The sequence below is a fragment of the Phyllopteryx taeniolatus genome, chromosome 1 (genome assembly GCF_024500385.1).
Source record: "Phyllopteryx taeniolatus isolate TA_2022b chromosome 1, UOR_Ptae_1.2, whole genome shotgun sequence".
Classification (NCBI taxonomy): Eukaryota; Metazoa; Chordata; class Actinopteri; order Syngnathiformes; family Syngnathidae; genus Phyllopteryx; species Phyllopteryx taeniolatus.
This window is the reverse complement of record NC_084502.1, coordinates 48,561,511-48,583,260: the sequence shown is the minus strand read 5'-3', so window position 1 is coordinate 48,583,260 and position 21,750 is coordinate 48,561,511. Positions and strand designations below refer to the sequence as shown.

General features: G+C 42.0%; 1 protein-coding gene across 3 annotated transcripts in view; it reads right to left on the bottom strand.

The window, feature by feature from the left end:
* Positions 1 to 21,750, bottom strand: part of creb3l1 (cAMP responsive element binding protein 3-like 1) — a 43,165-nt gene that overhangs the window by 4,709 nt on the left and 16,706 nt on the right. For 2 of the 3 annotated variants that reach the window (XM_061799998.1, XM_061799988.1), the window contains exons 4-9: positions 16,342 to 16,496; positions 16,188 to 16,269; positions 15,910 to 16,106; positions 15,642 to 15,788; positions 7,490 to 7,548; positions 6,360 to 6,428 (exon numbers count right to left, since the gene is read on the bottom strand). In XM_061799998.1, the coding sequence (XP_061655982.1) occupies positions 6,360 to 6,428; positions 7,490 to 7,548; positions 15,642 to 15,788; positions 15,910 to 16,106; positions 16,188 to 16,269; positions 16,342 to 16,496 (709 nt within the window). Of the gene's footprint in view, positions 1 to 6,359; positions 6,429 to 7,489; positions 7,549 to 15,641; positions 15,789 to 15,909; positions 16,270 to 16,341; positions 16,497 to 21,750 lie in introns of all 3 variants that reach the window. The other variant, XM_061799981.1, reaches the window with a different exon arrangement.

The following is a 21,750-nucleotide window of genomic DNA, read 5'->3' as shown; positions in this document are numbered from 1 at the left end:
AGTGGCATGTTTACCCCAGTGTTACATCACCTTTCCTTTTAACAACACTCAATACGTGTTTGGGAACAGAGGACACTAATTGTTGAAACTTTATAGGTGGAATTCTTTCCAATTCTTGCTTGATTTACAACTTGAATTGCTTAACAGTCTAGGATCTCCGTTGTTGTATTTTGCGCTTCATAATGTGCCACACATTTTCAATAGGAGACGGGTCTGGACTGCTGGCAGGCCAGTCTAGTACTCACATACTTTTACTATGAAGCTACACAGTTACAACACGAGCACAGTGTGGCTTGGGATTGTCTTGTTGAAATAAGCAGGGATGTCCCTGATAAAGACATTGCTTGGATGGTAGCATACTGTATGTACCCTTCAGCATTAATAATGGTTTCACATATGTCCATGTTATCCATGCCATGGGCACTAACATACCCCATACCATCACAGATGCTGGCTTTTGAACTGGGCTGATAAGAATCCAGACAGTCCTTTTTAGGGCTTTACGTTAACACCCGTCAAGTAGCCATTTGTGGGTAGATTTCAGCAATGATGGGTAACATTTCCTCTCCCACCAGCCACTTTGGTGGGTTGAGTTGGAGGAGTACTTTTGAGGCATATTATGTCAATCATAATCCGGATGGTCCTATTTCTCTTTGGTCCCGGAGGACACAATGTCCAAGAGTTCCAAAAAAAAATTTGAAATGTGGACTCGTCAGAACACAGCACACTTTTCCACTTCGTTAGTCCATCGCAGATGAGCTCGGGCTCAGAGATGCCGGCGGAGTTTCCGGGTGTTGTTGATATATGGCTTTCACTTTGCATGGTAGAGTTTTAAACTTGCATTTGTAGATGCACCGACGAACTGTGTTAACTGACAATGGTTTTCTGAAGTGTTCCTGAGCCCATGTGGCAATATCCTTTACACAATGATGCCAGTTTTTAATCCGATGTTGCCTGAGGGCTCGACCGTCACACGCAGTCAATGTTCGTTTTTTGTCCTTGACGCTTTCGTGTAGAGATTTCTCCAGATTCTCTGAATCTTTTGATGATACTATGTACCCTAGATGATGAAATCCCTAAATTCCCTGTGATTGTATGTTGCGAAACATTGTTCCTAAAACTGTTCGACTATTTGCTACGAGAGTTGTTCACAAATCGGTGAACCTCTCCCCATCTTTACTTGTGAGCAACTGAGGCTTCTGGGGATGCTCATTTTTTATACTCAACTCATTTTATACTCACCTGTTTCCAATTAACAAGTTTATCTGTGGAATGTTCCAAACAGGTGTTTTTTGAGCATTCCTCAACTTTCCCAGTCTTCGCTGCCTCTGTCTCAGCTTTTTTGGAAGATGTTGCAGACATCAAATTCAAAGTAATATACATCAAAGTAATATAACTAATTAGGCTACATTTGATGACATTTTTATTACGTTTCTGACCGGCACCCTTGCCCGCACCGCGATCAATAAGATTGTGTGAATATGAATCTATGTGTACAGCATGTGCCAAACGTGATACCATGGTGACCTCAAGACAAATGTGCACAATTTAGACTTCATATGACAAACCAGATAAATGAATGTTCCATCAAAAAAGTCCAAAATTATAAAGGTGAAACTGTTCCAAAGTCAATGTTCTTTTATGTGTTCAAAAGAGTAACAATGAGTCTAGCCTTTTCAAAAATCTCAGACAAACTCATAGATTGCACCACCAGGTGTTACTTCGAAGTCATATTTGGAAAAATATGTCATGGTTAAGATTACAGCAGAATGGCACATGACCAGAGATAGCCAATCACAAGCGTAGGCTATAAGAACGAAGTGATATGGCTATTTTTCAAATGTAACTAACATTTTAATCATGGAAATTTTAAAAAGCAGCTATAATGTAATTACTCATTTTATCCCAGTAATGTAATTGATTACAATAAAAAAACTTTTGTAATGAAATTGCATATTCCCGTTACATGTAACTGTAGTACATATGTTAATATGCATAAAAGTGATTGTACAAATCTACTTTAATGTATAAAATTATTGTAGTGTCCAGGAAGTATTTATCCAACTTCCACAAGATTTACGCCCAAAGAAATAAGTGCACGTGTCGTAAATTAATCTAATATAAAATCGACATTACTGACCCCCTTCTTCTTTACACCTTTGACTGTTAGACTGGACCCATTCAAGAACTGTGCAATACAGTGGTTTTTGTGTGACCTGGAGAGCAGGGTTCTGATGGTATGCGCTGCAATGGCACAATGTGAACACTGAGGGGAGACACGCTCACAACATCTCATCTGCACAGCATTGGAGTAGAGCTGTTACTCATACATCAGCCACTGACTCAAAAAGCAACCGAATGAACCCAATGAATTCTAGTCAGTCAGATATACAACTGGGACAGTCAGCAAGTCAGGCAGGCCGTCAGTCAGCCGTTCGGCCTTTGTCACTCCCTTTTAACAAAAAAATGGAGCAACAGACAAACACTTGGATGTCAAACTGCAATGATTAATGGCTGCTTAAAATATACAGCGTGTATAAAAAGGCCCACTGGCTGTCTTTGAGTGAATGTGGTTGCATCAAACATTAACGACAGGTCAGGCCCATCATGTACTACATCTTTGCCTTGACTTGAACACGACACATTTAATACAAACAAAGTTGTTTTTAGACTTGCTGTGTTGACTCACGTTGACCAGTTTGTGCCAACTCAACCATTTTACTGAGTGATTGTTTATGAGTGTCTGTGTTTATGTGGGTGGGCTGGTTGTGTGTGTGTGTGTGTGGGGGGGGGGGGGGGGCGTTCCACGATGAAAACTTTAATTACAGACTCCTGCAGACAGAACCCCCCCAGTCCTCCACCAGCACCATCACTACCTCCACCCAGCCTTTGCTACAATCCAATCTCTCTCCCCAAGATAATAGCAGATTTGGTTTATTTTGCTATAGCAACAGAACTGTTTTATTACTATAAATATAGTGTATGGAGGAGAGATAAATTCTGCATTCGACGTCTGGACTGTAGACACTGAGAAATAATCTTTTTTTTTCTGAGATAAGCGCCACTGCTGTTGAACATCGACCTGCATTCTTTAGGGCTGATAATACACAGTGTTTTTTTTCCTCATTAAATACATACCTGTACATAGATATGTATCATCCATCCATTTTCCACACCGCTTATCCTTACTAGGGTCGCGGGCGTGCTGGAGCCTATCCCAGCTATCTTCAGACGAGAGGCGGGGTACACCCTGAACTGGTCGCCAGCCAATCGCAGGGCACATATAAACAGACAACCATTCGCACTCACATTCTACACCTACGGGCAATTTAGAGTCTTCAATCAACCTACCACGCATGATTTTGGGATGTAGGAGGAAATCAGAGTACCCACAGAAAACCCACGCAGGGAAGGGGAGAACATTCAAACTCCAGACAGACTAGGCCAGATTTGAACCCAGGTCCTCAGAACTGTGAGGTAGACATTTGACGTCATAATTTTCATTAAGTATATTTTCAAAGGTCCTATTGACATGAAAATTTCACCAGATGTTGGGAACAACCCAAGTAATCCATACATACAAATACAGTAGAACAAACAAGATCAGAAATTAAGTTGTGTTGTTTGCAATGACAGCTTCAAGATGCCTGATGTATGGAGAAACTAGTCGCATGCATTGCTCTGGTGTGATTTTGGCCCATTCCTCCACACAAGCAGTCTTCAAATCTTCAAAGTTCCGTGGGCTTCTTCTATGGACCTTGAGTTTCAGCTCTTTCCACAGATTTTCAATTGGATTCAAGTCAGGTGATTGGCAGGGACATTCTCGCAGCTTTTTGTTTGTTTTTTTGTTTTTTTAAACCAATTGAGTGTTTCCTTGGCAGTGTGTTTTGGATCATTATCCTGCTGAAATGTCCATCCTCGTTTCATTTTCATCATCCTGATAGATGGCAGCAGATTTTTTTCAAGAATGACTCATTACCCATTCATCCTTCCTTCAATAATGTGAAGTATACCAGCCCCACACCATCATGTACCCACCTCTGAACTTCACTGTTGGTATGGTGTTTTTAGGGTGATGTGCAGTGCCATTTCTCCTCCAAACATGGTGTGCATTATGGCATCCAAACAGTTCAATTTTGCTCTCATGCGACCAGACTGTATTCTCACAGTATGTAACTCGCTTGTCCAAATGTTGTTCAGCAAACTTTAAACGAGCTTTGACATGCTTTTTTTTTATCAGCAGTGGGGTCTTGATGAGCGTGCATACAGGCCATGGCGGCGGAGAGCATTTCTCAGTTTTCCTTGTGACAACAGTACCTGCTAATTCCAGGTCTTTCTGAAGCTCTCCAGAGGTGGCCCTTGGCTCTTGGACAACTCTTCTGAGTATTCTTTGCACTCCTCTGTCAGATATCTTGTGAAGAGCACCTGATCGAGGCAAATTTATGGAGTTATGGCTTTCCACTTATGTATTATGGCCCAACCGAGCTCACTGGAACATTCAGAAGCTTAGATATGTGCCTGCAATGCCATTGTTATGTTTTGCAACACATTCTTGAGACAGCTCTCTCCTCTTAAGGCCTTTTTATACTCCCACGCTCCGACAGCGCCCGCATTGCATCACGTAAGCGATGCATTGGGCCGCGCGGCTCCTATGCGTCACTTGACACGCACACGACAAAAATTGTTGCTGCGCGTAGAATGCTGCGGAGATCATCTCTTGTGATAGGTCCGTTTTAGTCACATGCTGTGAAGACGTACTCAGCGTTCCCCCTTGGTTCTACATACCATCTACGCCGCAGCCTTCTTGATCAATTTTGCAGCACAAGTAAACGTATCATCTAGTCATCTCGGTCCATTTGTTCTAGCAGACACTGCTCCACGGTCGCCATTGATGTTGCTTTGTTCCTTGTTCCAAAAAGGAAAGTAAAAATGGCTACCGGAAATTGCCCAAAAATGCAGAGGAAACTCCACCCTGTGGTGTCCTAGCCAATACCAGCCGTAGCGACACCCCTGACTTGGAGAAGAACTGCAGTACATTTTCAAAACTGCGTGGGTTGCGCTCGAGTATAAAGGCAAACTGCGCGTGGTCGCCGCCCGCGCAAGTATAAAGAATCCTTTAGCCATCATGAGATGTGTCTTGACTCACATCTTGGGAATGAGACCTTTTGTAGGCCATGAATTAGGACTGAACCAGCTGATATTCATTTGCACTGACAAGGGGCTGGATTGCTGTTTGATTATTGATAGATTTTAGGTGTCTTGGCTTTCCATGCCTTTTTACACCTCCCTTTTTCGTGTGGTCTACTTTTTCCCTGTGTCATTTCACATTTTTACACACAACTTAATTTCTGAGCTTATTTGTTCTACTTTCTTTGTATGTATGGATTTATTGGGGTTTTCCCAACATCTGGTGAAATTTTCAGGTCAATAGCACCTTTGTAAGTATATTTAGTGAGAAAAATGGTGACATGTTAAATATTTATTTCAGCCGCTGTATTTGTGTGTGTGTGTATGTATATGTGTATATATATATATATATATATATATATATATATATATATTAGCATTTAGCAAGTTTAGCTTCAAAGAATCATGTCATACAACTGTAGTCATGCTCATTGGGTAGCATACACAAGAAGTCAGCTATCCTGTCCACGTGACGTTTCCCTGCTCCGCATATAGCGGATTTAGAAAGCAACCTGAAGTTTGCACTGTTGCTGGACACAAAGAGAAGGACTGGTTGAGTTGTTGTGTTGAGTGTTTGTATAACATGTCTCACAAGTCATTCACCACAATAAACATGAGAAGAGTGTGCCATCGCAGTGTAGTTACCAGATAACTAAAAAGTTAGCCTAGCTTTCTCTAGTTCTTCTACTTTTTCTTCTTCTTTGCATTTTCTGGCAGTGCTACATTTGCCAGAAAACTGGTTTGTGGGAGGAGACTCACGATTGTGGGTGGAGATATTTTCATGTGTGTGGTGTGCTGTGTTGGTCATCTCCAGTGCACTACAGAAAGAGCAATAAACACATGCATGCCGATTTTTTTTCTTTGTCGTGTGGAGTTTCTCACATTTTACAAATCAATATGTATGTACTCTGCTTAACCTATAAATTGTTAGCTGTGTCTTATGAAAGAGGGTATGAACCACCTTGTGTACATCACAATTTGAAACAGGACAACAACAAAAGGACAATCAGTAGAAAAAAGGCAAACACAAATAAATGATATATTTAATTTAAAAAAGGAATGTTCAAGACACACCAGTGTTTCACTGTGACAAAACAGGTTTTTTTCATTCACATGCTATTTTGTGATCAGTGTTTGTGTGTCTTTAAGCTGCTTTGGGCAGCACGCCTCACCTGTTAGCTGTCTCCAGGTTTTCTACTTTTCTCCACAGTTCACCGTTTTCTGATGTGTAGTTCTCCACCCTTGCGCAACAAAAAGAGACACAGCTGACTTTTATTCAGACACACACACACACACACACACACACTATATATATATATATATATATATATATATATATAGTACATATATTACACATGCAGTATATATGTACCGGGTATATATATATATAGATATAAATATATATACAATATATATGTTTTTGTTGCATAATTTAAATACGATAATTTTTTATGCTGCAACTGTATATATATATATATATATATATATATATATAGAGAGAGAGAGAGAGAGAGAGAGAGAGAGAGAGAGAGAGAGAGAGAGTACACTGTATATACATAAGCACACGTACAGTACATATATATACTGTGCATATACAAATAGTACTTCACAGATTTATATCCCTTTTTGTTTCATAAGACCATCCAGCAAGATTCTTCCTGATGCACACATCGGCAGGGGGATGTTCTCTTCCGTATTCACTGTACAGTGATTCTCAAAATGAACTATCTACTTTCAAATCACATTTTCACAGAGATGCATGGAAGGTGATATAATTACATTGATCTCCTACCAAAATGAAAACTCTCATGATCCTGCTGTTTGGTTTGAATACATTCTCATTCTCCCTCTAGCCAGACGCATGCTGTTTGCTTCCTGAGGGATCCTCCAATAATCCTGCAGCTCACGCTGTGACAAGAACCTGACACAAAAACTAATATACAGAGACCCTGATCTGCTTTTATGATGAATCTCGTCTGACCTCTGGCAGTGGCTGCACACTGAGCTGGGAAAACTTTCAAATTACAAACAGCTGGATTTCAAGTTTTTTTTTTTTCTTTCCCATCGCTGGCGTGTGTGTGGCTGTTTTACTGGATTCACCGAACAAAAAGACATTCAGGTTTTTGTTCGGTGAATCCAGCAAAACGTCGGCAAAAAGCCATTCAGATTTTTGTTAGGTGAATTGTGATTCAACTGGACCTGTACAACAGGGTGTGCCACCGATGAACTGTTATCTAAAAGGAAAAACAACTATTGAAGAGATAACTGAAGAGGGGAATTGGCTAGAAAAATGGAAACTCACTTTTTCTCCAGACATTCCACATACTCTTTCTTCTTCCTCCGACTCTCCTGAGCTGAGATCTGTTTTAAAAACATTAAAAAAAATTAAAGGGAAAATATCAAATTATTTTAATTTCTTTGACAGAAAATGTGTTACATTTCAGCTTTTTGATACACAGTTACAAAATGTATGCATTTAAATTCAGGTTTATATTAAAGTAGCCAACAGCAAAGAACAGTTGACGACATTACATTTTGACATAGTAAATCTTGTAGAACATACATTTAACACAGGGGTGGGCAATTTATTTTCCAAAGGGGCCATGAGAAAAACAGAGCAGTTGTTGACGCCGACATGTTGAACCTCAACTGTTCTATAGTAATTTTATGTATTTATTTAAAATGAAATTGTTGTGTTTTAATATGCTGCTGCTTGTGCAGGTATGGTATGTATTGTGATAATTGGGAAACATATTTATCGTTCCCCTGTTGGGCGCCCCTATCCGCCCTCCTTTCCACCAAACAGGGGAGACTGTCTCGCCTATGGCTGAGCGGGGACAGGCTACATTAGTGGGCCCTGCATGTTGGTGGGGGGTGTGGGGCGGTGGTGGTTGGCTGGGAGGGTGTCGTTGGGCCCCTGTGGCCTCCTCCGGGTGGCTGGTTTTGGGGCGCCTCGGTGGGGAAGGTGGGCCACCCTGGAACCCTCGGTGTGGGTGGTGTCCCGACCACCGGGTCGCACTCGGGTCGGCCCCTGGGCCAGACCCCGCTTCTCGGGTTGGTTGGGTGGGGTCCTCATCCTCCGCGGTGCAGGCGCAGCAATTTCAGGACACGTCTGACGTTTATTGTACATGTGAGACACTTGCATGTGTCGGCAGACACACAGACTTGGGACTTATTTGCTTGGTGTGGGGCTACTCACGCATTGGTAAAAATAACTCTGATAACTATGTGAACTTCCTGGTTATCCCGTCACTTGCACTCTGTTTCTATAGATGTTTAGAATTTACATAGCCACTTCCACCACACTTCCCTTGTACAGCCGGGTCCACTACCTCTGTCCTGCATGCTTGCCCCCGTCTTTGTCCCTGTTCTGTTCTGTCCTATATTGTTCTGTTCTTCCTTCACAGGTTGAAGCACTACTGCCCCATACAACACTCGAATCTAATGTGTCATTGTCAGAGGTGGGTCGGAACACGCGACATTTACGCCGTCATATTTATTCAAGTAACATTTTGGATTACTTGTACTTGTTAGAGTAGTTTTAATGAATCATACTTTTTACTTTTACTCGAGCATTTATGTTAAGATGAAACGGTACTTTTACTCAATTACGATAATCTACATGCCACTCGCTACTTTCATTTATTAATAATTGCGGGAGCAATTTATTTTTAGACTTTAGTTTTCGACTTCCACATCAGGCGCCATTGCTCCAATCCACCGTGATTACCACAGTGACGTTTGACTCAAGTTTACCAATCAAACGACACAAGAATGTCATGTCCGCACACAAAGTCTTCCATTGGGCTTCGCGGGCCAATCAAAGTGAGTCATGACAGCCAGCGCGCGACTTATGTTTACATTACAGACTGCAAAAAAATCCCAGCTTTAACATGCAGCGTACTTTTGTCACTGCCCAAACTTGGATATTTCAGCCCAGTTCTAACTTGAGAAAACGGTAAGTTACAGATGTTTTAACTGTTGTTTTGGCTGTGCATATGGCAACATTAGCACTAGTTTATGGTCACAAGTAACTGTAAAACATGCATCTTGTTTTCTCTGTCTCCCTTTCTCTCTTTCTCTCTCTCTCTCTCTCCCACACACACACACACACACTTTATCAATGTCTGGTCAGCAAACAGCTTCTTCAGTCGATCATTTTAGTGGATAAAGCAAATAATGTTCCTGTAAAGCCCTATGCATGTGTTGTTATTGTTTTTTTTCACTTATAAATTGAAATGATGGCAAGTGTATGTGGACTCCCATTGAATCATCTTTATTTGCCAAGTATGTCAAATACATACAAGGAATTTGTCTCCGGTAGTTGCAGCCGCTCTAGTACGACAACAGACAGTCAATTGACAGATAATTATTTAGACATAAAGATATAAAAAGCACAGTCACTGACCAGTAAAAGGTTACCAGTAATGTGGTAACGCCGGTACCATTTTTAAATTTTATTTTTTTGTGACAATTGTGCAAAAAGATGCAGAGTCATCGAACAATTAGAGCAGTTTGAAATGGCACATGAGTGGCCAGTACTGGTCAACAACAGATATGCAAATAGTACAGCGTGGCGAGACTACCACAGTGAGTGCACGAGTATATAATTGGCCCGACAGAAATGTGACAACAAACTCGAGACAAAAAATTGGTGGCATGTTGCAATGGAATTGTAAGTTAGCTGTTTAAGAAGTTGATGGCAAGAGGGAAGAAGCTGTTTGAATGTCTGCTGGTTTTATTTTGCATTGTTTGGTAGCACCTACCTGAGAGAAGTAGCTGGAAGAGGTGGTGACCAGGATGTGGAGGGTCCAAGATTATTTTACATGCTCTTGTCTTAGTTCTGGCAGCGTGCAAGTCCTCAAGGGTGGGTAGGGGGGTACCGACAATTTTTCCAGCAGTTTTGATTGTTCGTTGCAGTCGGAGTTTTTGCACCAAACCATACTGTGATGGAAGAACACAGGACTGATTCGGTGACTCCTGTGTAGAACTGCCTCAGCAGGTCCTGTGGCAGGCCGTGGTTCCTCAGAAGCCGCAGGAAGTACATCCTCTGCTGAGCCTTTTTGAGGATGTAGTTGATGTTGGTCTCCCACTTCAGTCCTGGGAGACTGCAATTCCCAGGAACTTGAAGGTCTCAACGGTTGACACAGGGCAGTTGGACAGCGTGAGGGGCAGCTGTTGCGAAGAATGCCTCCTGAAGTCCATGATCATCGCTACATCTCTTGAGCGTGTTCAGCTCCACTTCCTGTCGATATGCAGACTCGTCACCGTCTTTGATAAGGTCGATGACTGTAGTGTCGTCTGCAAACTTCAGGAGTTTGACAGCCGGGTGTGTTGAGGTGCAGTCGTTCGTGTAGAGAGAGAAGTGCAGCGGAGAGGGCACACAACCTTGGGGCACCCCGGTGCTGGTGGTGCATGTAGATGAGGTGGTGTCCGCAGCCTCACTTGCTGTGTATTCCCTGTCAGGAAGCTGTAAATCCACTGACAGAGGGCAGGCGAGACGCTGAGCTGGAGAAGCTTGGAGGAGAGGAGTTGATGGTGTTGAACAAAGAGCTGAAGTGCACGAACAGGATCCGCGCGTAGGTCCCCACGCCGTCGAAGTGTTCTAGGATGTAGTGCAGCCCCATGTTTACTGCGTCATGTGCAGACATGTTTGCTCGGTAGGCAAGATCTGTGTGAAGACTGGAGCGGGCTGGTCCATGCAGACTTTGAGGCAGAATGGGGACACAAGGTCTGGGCCTGCTACTTTGTTGATCTTTTGTTGTTTGAAGATACGTCTCACCTCCTGTTCATGGATGGCCAACGAAGGAGGGGGAGTCAGAGGTGCCATGGTGGTCGGTGGTGCAGCTGGGTGGGTGTGGGGTGTGAAAGTCTCCTTTTCAAATCTGCAGTAGAAGCTATTCCAGTCGTCAGCTCGTCCTTTATTGCTCTCAGGTTGGGGGTTTGGTTAGCAAATGCATGCCAGACTGATTGAGTCATTAGCGGTAAACTGTTTTTCGAACTTTACTGGATAATTTCTTTAGTCAGCTGGTTTCAAGCGCGATTATACAGGGCCCTATCCCCACTTCGATATGCGTCCTCTTTTGCCTGGCGAAGTTGCTTAAGTTTGGCAGTGGACCACGATTTGTTGTTATTGAACGTGTGAAATGACTTTGTTGGTAGACACACCTCCTCACAGAAACTGATATAGGATGTGACAGTGTCAATATATTCATCCAGGCTGCCAGCTGAATTTTCAAAGACACTCCAGTCTGTGCAGTCTAGACAGCTTTGAAGTTCTATCTTGTCTTGGTTGGTCCACTTCCTCACTGTTTTCACCGTAGGCGTCACGCATTTAAGTTTCCCTGTATGTTGGTATTAAGTGAATTAAACAGTGATCGGACGAGCCCCGAGCTGCACGAGGTGTAGCACGGTATGCGTTATTTAGCGCAGTATAGCAGTGGTCTAAAATGTTATTTTCCCTGGTAGGACAGTCGATGTGCTGCTTGTATTTAGGGAGTTAGTGGTTGAGTTTAGCTTTGTTAAAGTCCCCAAGAACAATGAGGGTTGAGTCTGGGTGTTTTTTTCCATTTACTTGTTCAGTGAGCGTTAGCAGTGTGGCATACGTGTTAGCTTGAGGAGGAATGTAAACACCGGCGAGAATGAAAGATGCGAACTCACGCGGCGAGAAGAATGGCTTACAGTTAAAAAAAGCGACTCCAAATCCGGGCTGCAGTGTGTGCTGAGCTCCATGACGTCGGTACACCATTTTTTGTTTATATAGAAGCATATCCCGCCACCTTTTGTTTTCCCCGATAACTCTGTGAACTGTTCTGCCCGGTGTAGTTTGAAGGCGCCATCGGGGATGCGTTCACAAAGCCATCTCTCCGTAAAGCACAGGGCGGCGGAACGTGGTTGCTTGTCTGTCAGAAGATGAAGCTTGTCCATTTTGTTGTGTCGGCACCGTAGATTTGCAATTCAATTAAATATAGGTTGAACATGACTTGCAAATCATTGTATTCTGTTTTTATTTATGTTTAACACAACGTCCCAACTTCATTGAAATTGGGGTTTTAATTGAATACACTACAGAGACAAGATATTTCATGTTTAAACTGATAAACTTTATGGTTTTTAGCAAATAATCATTAACTTTGAATTTTAGCTGCAACACGTTCAAAAAAAGCTGGGACAGGGTCATGTTTACCACTGTGTTACATCACCTTTTCTTTTAACAACATTCAATAAAGTTTGGGAACTGAGGACACTAATTGTTGAAGCTTTGTAGGTGGAATTCTTTCCCATTCTTGTTTGATGTACAGCTTTAGCTGTTCAACATTCCGGGGTCACCGTTGTCGTATTTTACGCTTTATAATGCGCCACACATTTTCAATGGGAGACAGGTCTGGACTGCAGGCAGGCCAGTCTAGTACCCGTACTCTTACTACGAAGCCACGCTGTTGTAACACGTGCAGAATGTGGTTTGGCATTGTCTTGCTGAAATAAGCAGGGGCGTCCATGAAAAAGACATTGCTTGGATGGCAAAATATGTTTCTCCAAAACCTGTATGTACCTTTCAGCATTAATGGTGTTTTCACAGATGTGTAAGTTACCCATGCCATTGGCTTTAACATAGCCCCATACCATCACAGATGCTGGCTTTTGAACTTTGCGTCCATAACAGTCCAGATGGTTCTTTCCCTCTTTGGCCCGGAGGACACAACGTCCACAATTTCCAAAAAACAATTTCAAATGTGGAGTCGTCGGACAACAGAACACTTTTCCACTTTGCATTAGTCCATCTTAGATGAGCTCGGGCCCAGAGAAGCCGGCGGTGTTTCTGGGTGTTGTTGATAAATGGCTTTTGCTTTGCATAGTAGAGTTTCAAGTTGCACTTACGGATGTAGCGCCGAACTGTATTTACTGATATTGGGTTTCTGAAGTGTTCCTGAGCCCATGTGGTGATATCTTTTACACATTGATGTCGAGTCACTGATGGTGTAGTGGTACACTCGCCTTACTTTGGTGCAGGCAGCGTGGTTTCAGTTCCCACTCAGTTACGGTGTGAATGTGAGTGCGAATGGTTGTCCGTGTCTATATGTGCCCTGCGACTGACTGGCGACCAGTTTAGGTGTAGTCCGCCTTTCGCCCGAAGTCAGCTGGGATAGGCTCCAGCGTCCCGTGACCCTAACCAGGATAAGCGGTGTTGAAAATGGATGGACATTGATGTCGGTTTTTGATGCAGTGACGACTGAGGGATCGAAGGTCACGGGCATTCAATGTTGGTTTTCGGCCTCGACGCTTACATGCAGTGATTTCTCCAGATTCTCTGAACCTTTTGATGATATTATGGACCGTAGGATGATGAAATCCCTAAATTCCTTGCAATTGTACATTGAGGAACATTGTCCTTAAACTGTTCGACTATTTTCTCACACACTTGTTTACAAAGACGTGAACCTCGCCCCATCTTTGCTTGTGAATGACTGAGCAATTCAGGGAAGCTCCTTTTATACCCAATCATGGCACCAACCTGTTCCCAATTAGCCTGTTCACCTGTGGGATGTTCCAAACAGGTGTTTGATGAGCATTCCTCAACTTTCTCAGTTTTTTTTGCCACCTGTCCCAGCTTTTTTGGAACGTGTTGCAGCCATAAAATTATAGGTTAATGATTATTTGCTAAAACAATAAATTTTATCAGTTGGAACACTAAATATCTTGTCTTTTTAGTGTATTCAATGAAATATAGGGTGAACATGATTTGCAAATCATTCTGTTTTTATTTATGTCTAACACAACGTCCCAACTTCATTGGAATTGGGGTTGTAGTATAAGACCATTTCTTGGAGCTTAATTGGCCTTGAGTTGTTATTTTGCAAAGAATATATTTTATAAAGATTTTATTTATTAGATTACTGCAATTGGCTGGCGACCAGTTCAGGGTGTACCCCGCCTCTCGCCCAGAGTCAGCTGGGATTGGCTCCATCACGCCCGCAGTACGGAAAATGAATGAATGAATGAATGTTTTAGAAGTGATATTAGAATAAGCGGTATGGAAAATGGATGGATGGATATTGTTCACCAATATACGCACATTCATATTTTATTTAGTTATTTTTATATAATTTCACATTCATGCTCTGATTTCACACATTCACACTCTCCATTCTGTTTGACCTAACAGCTGAACAGGACAAAAAAAAAAGGAAACAAATTTTACAGGTTCCCTTCCATTAGAATCTTTTTTCCCCCCTACTGTTTTATGCATGATATAGGTCAAAATGAATCTGTGAAATGGTTTACGATTAACATCTGTGCAGTTTGTCGTTTGAGCAAAAGCCTTTGAAGACCAAAACCGCATGCAAACGACAGGATTTGAAATGGCCCACAGTGTGATGTAGTTTTGGTAATTACATTCATATATTATAACCACTTAGTGGCTGTTACCCGCCCACTGAACTCAGCTGAATGGAAACACTGCATTTTCCGAGCTATAAGCGAGCAAGTCTCAGGTGTTGCCGATCCAAGTACTGAATTGTGGAGATATAGCATTAAACTGCTTTTCACCATTTCATTCATTCATTTCGTTTTGACTAAAAGGGCGCCCAGTGACGTGGATGTTCAGCATGAGCATGTGTTGCCCTTCCACCACTATATAAGAACTTGAGCTACCCAGTGACATAGTTAGCTTGCGAGCTAGCTGGTAGCAAGAGCCTTTCGTCGCTGCGTGAAAAGCCCCGCAACGACATAATGGGATATTACAGGCACCGGAGGCTTTAAGCGGATATATAAGAAAGTTGCTAAACGAAGTAGCATTCCATTCTTCAGCGGGTGTGGTTTCACGCATTCAGCGGACACGCCTACCGCACTTGAGAGCGGAGACTATAGCTTGACTTTTCATGATTTTGAAGCCTCATTTTATATTCTTGGGCAGTTTTTTAATCATCATTGTATGCACTTTGTCCAGGTTCGATTTGACAGGACTACGCAAAAAATAAATAAAAAAACAATTCCAATCAATATTTTCTGTAGAGGAGTTATCATTAGGTCAAGGAAAGTCAAAATACAATTTAAGTGAGCATCTCGACAAAACAAACAAAACAAAAAACAATTTCTTTAACGGAACCAAACAGAAATTTTTCCTCACGATCCAGAACAGGGTAAGCGGCATAGAAAATGGATGGATGGTACCAACATTATTAGTCATGTCTCTACCTCACCTCCACTTTGCATGGTTGCAATACTGTCTGTGTAGCTGGGTGTCCTAATCGGGTACGTTTTTAGATGCTACTGTACGTCTTGGGAGTTTACAAGGTATAGTTCACTGAATGATTTACAAGTCTCGCTATTTATCTGAGTCTTAAGCGCTGCTTTTATTCAAAGACTTAAACCAAACAATGTCAGTGAAAGACTCAACAGGTGTGCAAACCAATATATGTTTTCAGCAAATAATTTAAAAAAAAAGCACAATGTACCTTATTTTTAATCTTTCTCCTAACTCTTTTCAGAGCCTTCTCTTCACTCTTGGTGAGAGGAAGTTTGTTGGGTACAGGGTATCCTTCAGCAACGAGGGTCCGCTTCTCTTCCTCTGTCAGCAACAGTGGTCCAGAACCCTGGAGTTTCTGAACCAAAAAAATAATGGTCATTAGTGAAAGCATTGAATGCATCTTTTGATTGGTGAGCAGGAATCATCAGGGGAGGAAAGAAGGAAGAGGAGAGAAAGGATGGGAGGCGTCTACTGACATGTGGTGCAGTTAGTAGAGGCGAAGACGAGATGGCCGCGGATGAGGAGGAGGAAGCGGAGCCACGGCCCGCTGGCCTCTGTTGTGGCTGCGGGGAAGACGGGGGCAGAGCGAGGTGCGGGGAGGAGGGTGGCAGGGAGCCGTCACTGTCACCGTGGTTGCTGCTGGGTGGAGTTGGTGGAAGCTGCAGGCCATCATCTGGGAAAAAGTGGGGTGAGGAACTGCTTTGAAGATTATGGGCTGAGAAACTGAGGGTCAAATTGTGGATGTTGTTTGTACCAGTGGGCAGGCAGAGGTACTGTCCCATCTCTCTGGGTTCATCTTTAATAGCCACAGGTTTAACATCATCCGGAGGGCGCACCTGAACAAACCAAACGCACTTCTTCACATGCCAACTAGAAAATGTGGTCCCTCTCTCTTGTGGGATGCTCACTGTGTGTCTCCATTGCGACCCTCTACGTGCAGGGGCAGGGCTTAGGATAAACGATGGGCCTTCCATGGGCTGTGGATCTGACCTTTGAGCCACATCTGGCTCTTCCTGTTTCACTAAGATGGTCGACAGATCCTGATTGAAGCTCCACTCAAATTCTAAGAGCGAGAGAAAGAGAGACAATTCATGACTGTAGTTTTTTTAAAATTACGATTAAATCTTTATGCTCTGACATAATGATCTGTGATGTTACATAAATATGCAGTGAAATGCGATTTAACAACCTCCACTACCTCAGAACCACAAAAATATTCACACAATGTGTGTTAATGGGAAATTGATACTCTCATGCTTGTGCTTATCCAGCTCCTAAAGGCTTCCTGCTCTGTTTCTTGTGGTCCATGAGGTCATAAGACCTGACCTGACCTAACCTGACAACCTCAGGCATGTCACGCAATTTATTCTCCCAAGTCAGGAAGCAGCATTCTCATTTTTCATCAATGCTCTTCTCATGTTTCTCCCAGTTACCGCCCATGTACACCCAAGATTCTTCTGTTGTTCCTCACGTTTGTCACACTCCTCCCATGTTCAAATCATCTTTCGCCCAAATTTCTCAGCTGTTTTTCACAAGCTCTTCTTGTGTCAATATATATACAGTACTGTAACTCTAATGCTTAACCTACCTTCTTCACATATTCAACAATAAGGTTCCCCCCAAACTCTTGCCATGTTCCTCTTATATTTCTCCCATTTTGGTCCCAGCAGTGCCATCACTGGCGGTTTCTGATTTGGGCAATGAGGGCAGCATTCTGTAGGGGGCGCCTACATTGTTTGTTCCGGAGGCCGATAGCGCTTGATCATGCAAACATTGTGCAACCATATACACACACACACACACACACACACACACACAGTGTGTGTGTGTATATGTATATATATATATATATATATATATATATGTATACAGAAATAAGTATTTAACACTCCACCATTTTTCTCACTAAATATATTTTCAAAGGTGCTAGTGACATGAACATTTAACCAGATATTGGGAACAACCCAACTACATACATACAAAGAAAGTAGAACAAATAAAACTCAGAAATTAAGTTGTGTGTAATAATTTGAAATGACATAGGGAAAAAGTATTGAACACATGAAGAAAGGGAGCTGCAAATAGGCATGGAAAGCCAAGACAACATTTAAAATCTATCAATAATCAAACAGCAATCCAGCCCCTTGTCATTGCAAATGAATATGGCCTACAAAAAGGTCTCATTGCCAAGGTGTGATTCAAGACACATATCATGATGGGTAAGAGAGCTGTCCCAAGACCATCACAAACTAAATGTTGCAAAACATAATGATGGCATTGGTTACAAGTTGGGGCCATAATGCGTAAGTGGAAAGCCAATCATACCACTATAAATTTGCCTCGATCAGGTGCTCCTTGCAAGATTTCTGACAGAGGAGTGCAAAGAATAATCAGAAGAGTTGTCCAAGAGCCAAGGACCACCTGTGGAGAGCTACAAAAAGACCTGGAATTAGCAGGTACTGTTGTCACAAGGAAAACGGTAATGCAGTCTGCCGCCATGGCCTGTATGGACGCTCATCATGCAAGACCCCATTGCTGAAAAAAAAGCATGTCAAAGCTCGTTTAAATTTTGCTGAACAAGATTTGGATAAGCCAGCTAAATACTGGGAGAATATAGTGTGGTCTGAAGACTGCAAAATTTAACTCTTTGGACGCCATAATGCACGCCACGTTTGGAGGAGAAATGGCACTGCACATCACTGTAAAAACACCATACTGAAGTTCGGAGGAGGGAACATGATGTGTGCGTGGGGCTGCTTTTCAGCAAATGGTACTGGTAAACTTCACATTATTGAAGGAAGGATGAATGGGCAAATGTCAAGGCATTCTTGACAAAAATCTGCTGCCATGGATGATGAAAATGAAACGAGGGTGGACATTTCAACAGGATAATGATCCAAAACATACTGCCAAGGAAACTCACAATTGGTTTCTAAGAAAAAAAATAAAGCTGCTAGAATGTCCCAGCGAACCACCTGACTTGAATCCAATCGAAAATATATGGAAATAACTCAAACTCCATAAAAGAAGCCCACGGAACCTTGATATATATATCCATCCATCTGAGCCGCTTCTCCTCCGCGGGTGTGAACTGGTTGCCAGCCAATCGCAGGGCACATACAAACAAACAACCATTCGCACTCACATTCACACCTACGGGCAATTTAGAGTTGTCAATTAACCTACAGTGCATCATTTTTGGGATGTGGGAGGAAACCGGAGTGCCCGGAGAAAACGCAGGCACGGGGAGAACATGCAAACTCCACACGGGCGGGGCTGGGGATTGAACCCCAGTCCTCAGAACTGTGAGGCTGACGCTCTAACCAGTCGCCCACCGTGCCGCCTATATATATATATATACACACATACACACACACACACACACACACACACACACACACACACACACATCTTTTCTTGTCGCGAATGCTTATTTTCAACATTTGGCGTTCCATGTTCCTTTGGGTTACACGTAGTCTTTGTATAACATTGGCATTCGTAGTCCAAGTTTCACTAACGTAAGTGAGGACTGGTAAAATACATTAATCGAAAAAAAAAATTTTCAAGCAAATGGGAAGATGGTTCTTGAATATAACACTAAGCCTTCCATAAGCCTGCCAGGCAAGCTTTATGCGGCGTTCAACTTCAGTGCTTCTATTTCCATCCATTGTTACAAGTTGGCCTAAATAGATGAAGTTGTCGACGGCGTCTAGGACATAGTCCTCCATTTTGATATCTTTTTGTGGACAGTAACGATTGAACATGACCTTCGTTTTGCGTTTGTTCATTTTCAGACCTGACCGACGGCTTTCTAACTCTAATTCCTGAATACGATGCTGTAGCTGTTCAGCATCGTAGGACAATAAAATGATGTCGTCTGGACAACGAAGATGGCTCAAATAAGCGACGTTAATTTTTAGGCCTTCTTTTTCCCAATTGAGCTTTTTAAATATTTCTTCAAGGCAAGCTGTAAATAGCTTGGGAGACAGTGTGTCGCCTTGCCTGACCCCTTTTCCTAGACTTATTCGCACTCTTTCATCATCAATTCGTATTGAACCTGAAGAATCGTTGTATATTGATTGTAGAATGTTGACATAGGTCGGCTCTATCCCTTGATTTACTAGCGCCTGGCGTATCGAAGTGGTGGTGACTGAGTCAAACGCTTTTTCATAGCTGATGAAGGCTACACACAGGCGTTTCGTACTAGTGTCGTTCGGTTATTTGTTGAACTATTTGTCTGTATGTGGTCCATAGTATTTAAACCGCTACGAAAACCCGCTTGTTCTATCAGCTGTGCTTCACTGAGTTTGATTCCAATTCGTTTGTCCAATATCTTTGCAAAGACTTTATAAATCGTTGAGAGCAGGCTTATTGGGCGATCATTTCAGAGGTCCATTTTATCGCCTGATTTATGTAGCGAAATGATTTCTGCGTCTTTCCATATCGCCGGTACTTCTTGCAAGTCCAAGCAGCGTTGCAATAGTTTTACAAGGATCTTATTAAGTTCGCTGCCTCGTGCTTTAAGCATTTCAACAGAAATTTCATCCAGACCACAAGCTTTTCCGGCCTTAAGTGAACTAATAGCATTTTCAACCTCTTCATTCAGGATACATGGAACTGGGTCTGCTTCTAGCTTTCCAGTAATTATGCAGTGAGGGTCACTGTATAGGTTTGTATAAAATTCTTTAACTATTACAATTTCTTGCTTGACTTAAATTCAGAACAATACAACACAATAAAACATTATATGAAAGATTAAAATAATTATTTTTTTTAAGAAAAAAAAAGAGTGGTTCTAATGTTGAGTAGCCAAATGGCAAAATGAATGAAGGACTTATGTTTGTCCTCATTAGGAGCACACAGTAAGGCCAGTCGGAGGGCATCAGGAAAAAATACTGTACGTGTGTGTGCGTGCATGTGTGTGCGCGCGTATATATAACACACACACACACACACACTGTATTATTGGGGTTGCCAGTGGGGCCATGTTTTTTTTATGGGGCCACCCCTGGCTCCGCCTATGCTTCTACTGTTGAAAGTTTGGGGCTAATTCTCCTAATGAGGCCTATCCTACTGCTTGCTGAGCCTTGTTAAGCTTGACCGAGAGACAAAGAGGGTCCACTTCTCTTCCTCTGTCAGCAAGAGGGGTCTGGCATGCACCATTCTTCAAAGAGCAGCAGAACCAACCATATTTTAGCTAAAGGTATAAGTAGCATAATATGATTGACTTTTAATAGTATCAGAATTTGAAGCCATAATGCCACTTCGGAAGTATTATATATTTCAATCAAATCATGCACAGTTGGGGTTTTGTACACATGTAAAAGTTAGGTTGAAAAATATAAGACGGCAGACTGTTGTCCCACCGAGTGAATGGTGAAAACTGTGATCTCAGCAGGACAGAAGCTGTAATAAAACAATCATTGGTGCAGCAAGGCAGGCGGCAGCAGCAGTAAAACGCACAGCTTCTCTTCAACATTGACCTCAGTAAATCAGAGTGAGTCAAGTGAAGTACAAAACATTTGGGATGCAAACGTGAGCCTTCACATGTGAGCTTATAATAATAGCTTTGAACCCCCAGCTGCTTAAATCATTTGATGGCCTAACAGTTGTTTGTTTAAAGTACCGGTATTTATTTTGAACATGCAAATGAAATGAGATGCAAATCAATTGGTCTTTTCTCCTATACCAACATTTGAAAACAACTTTAAAAGCAAACAAACAAAAAGCATAATCACACATATTCGAAAGAATGAGAAACAACTGTTCGCAACCCTTTTCCACAACCCCACTGTCATAAATAAAACCCCTTATTCCACTTCTTTATGCCCTTCATTACACTGTGTGAAAAATTTAAACGAACAACAAAAAATAAGGTAAATAAATACGAAAAAGAAAAGCAAGTTAAAAAAAAGCAACCAGTCAATGGTTAAACATCCTCCTCCCTGTATCTGAGTCATGTTTTTATGAATTGCTTCATGTTTGGATGTTGCTTCAATTTATCGTTTAGTGTTACATCGGGTCACCCCAATATAGATTCACAAAAACCTCTTGTCGTTCTCACTTTAGTTTTTTTAGCGTAAAACAATCCCCTTAAGTTATATTTTCCCTCCCTCTAACTAAACATGCGCTAAATATTTACTTGTTTTGCCTTGAACATGATTTGTGCGGTTTGATGTTCTAGCTACAATTTTATCCAACTGTGGTATCTCTGTCGGAACACTAGGGGGCACTATGTAAATATATTCAAATATATATTTATTTAATATAATATTCCAAAAGAGAAAAAGAAAAGGACACAAAGAAGAATGTACCTT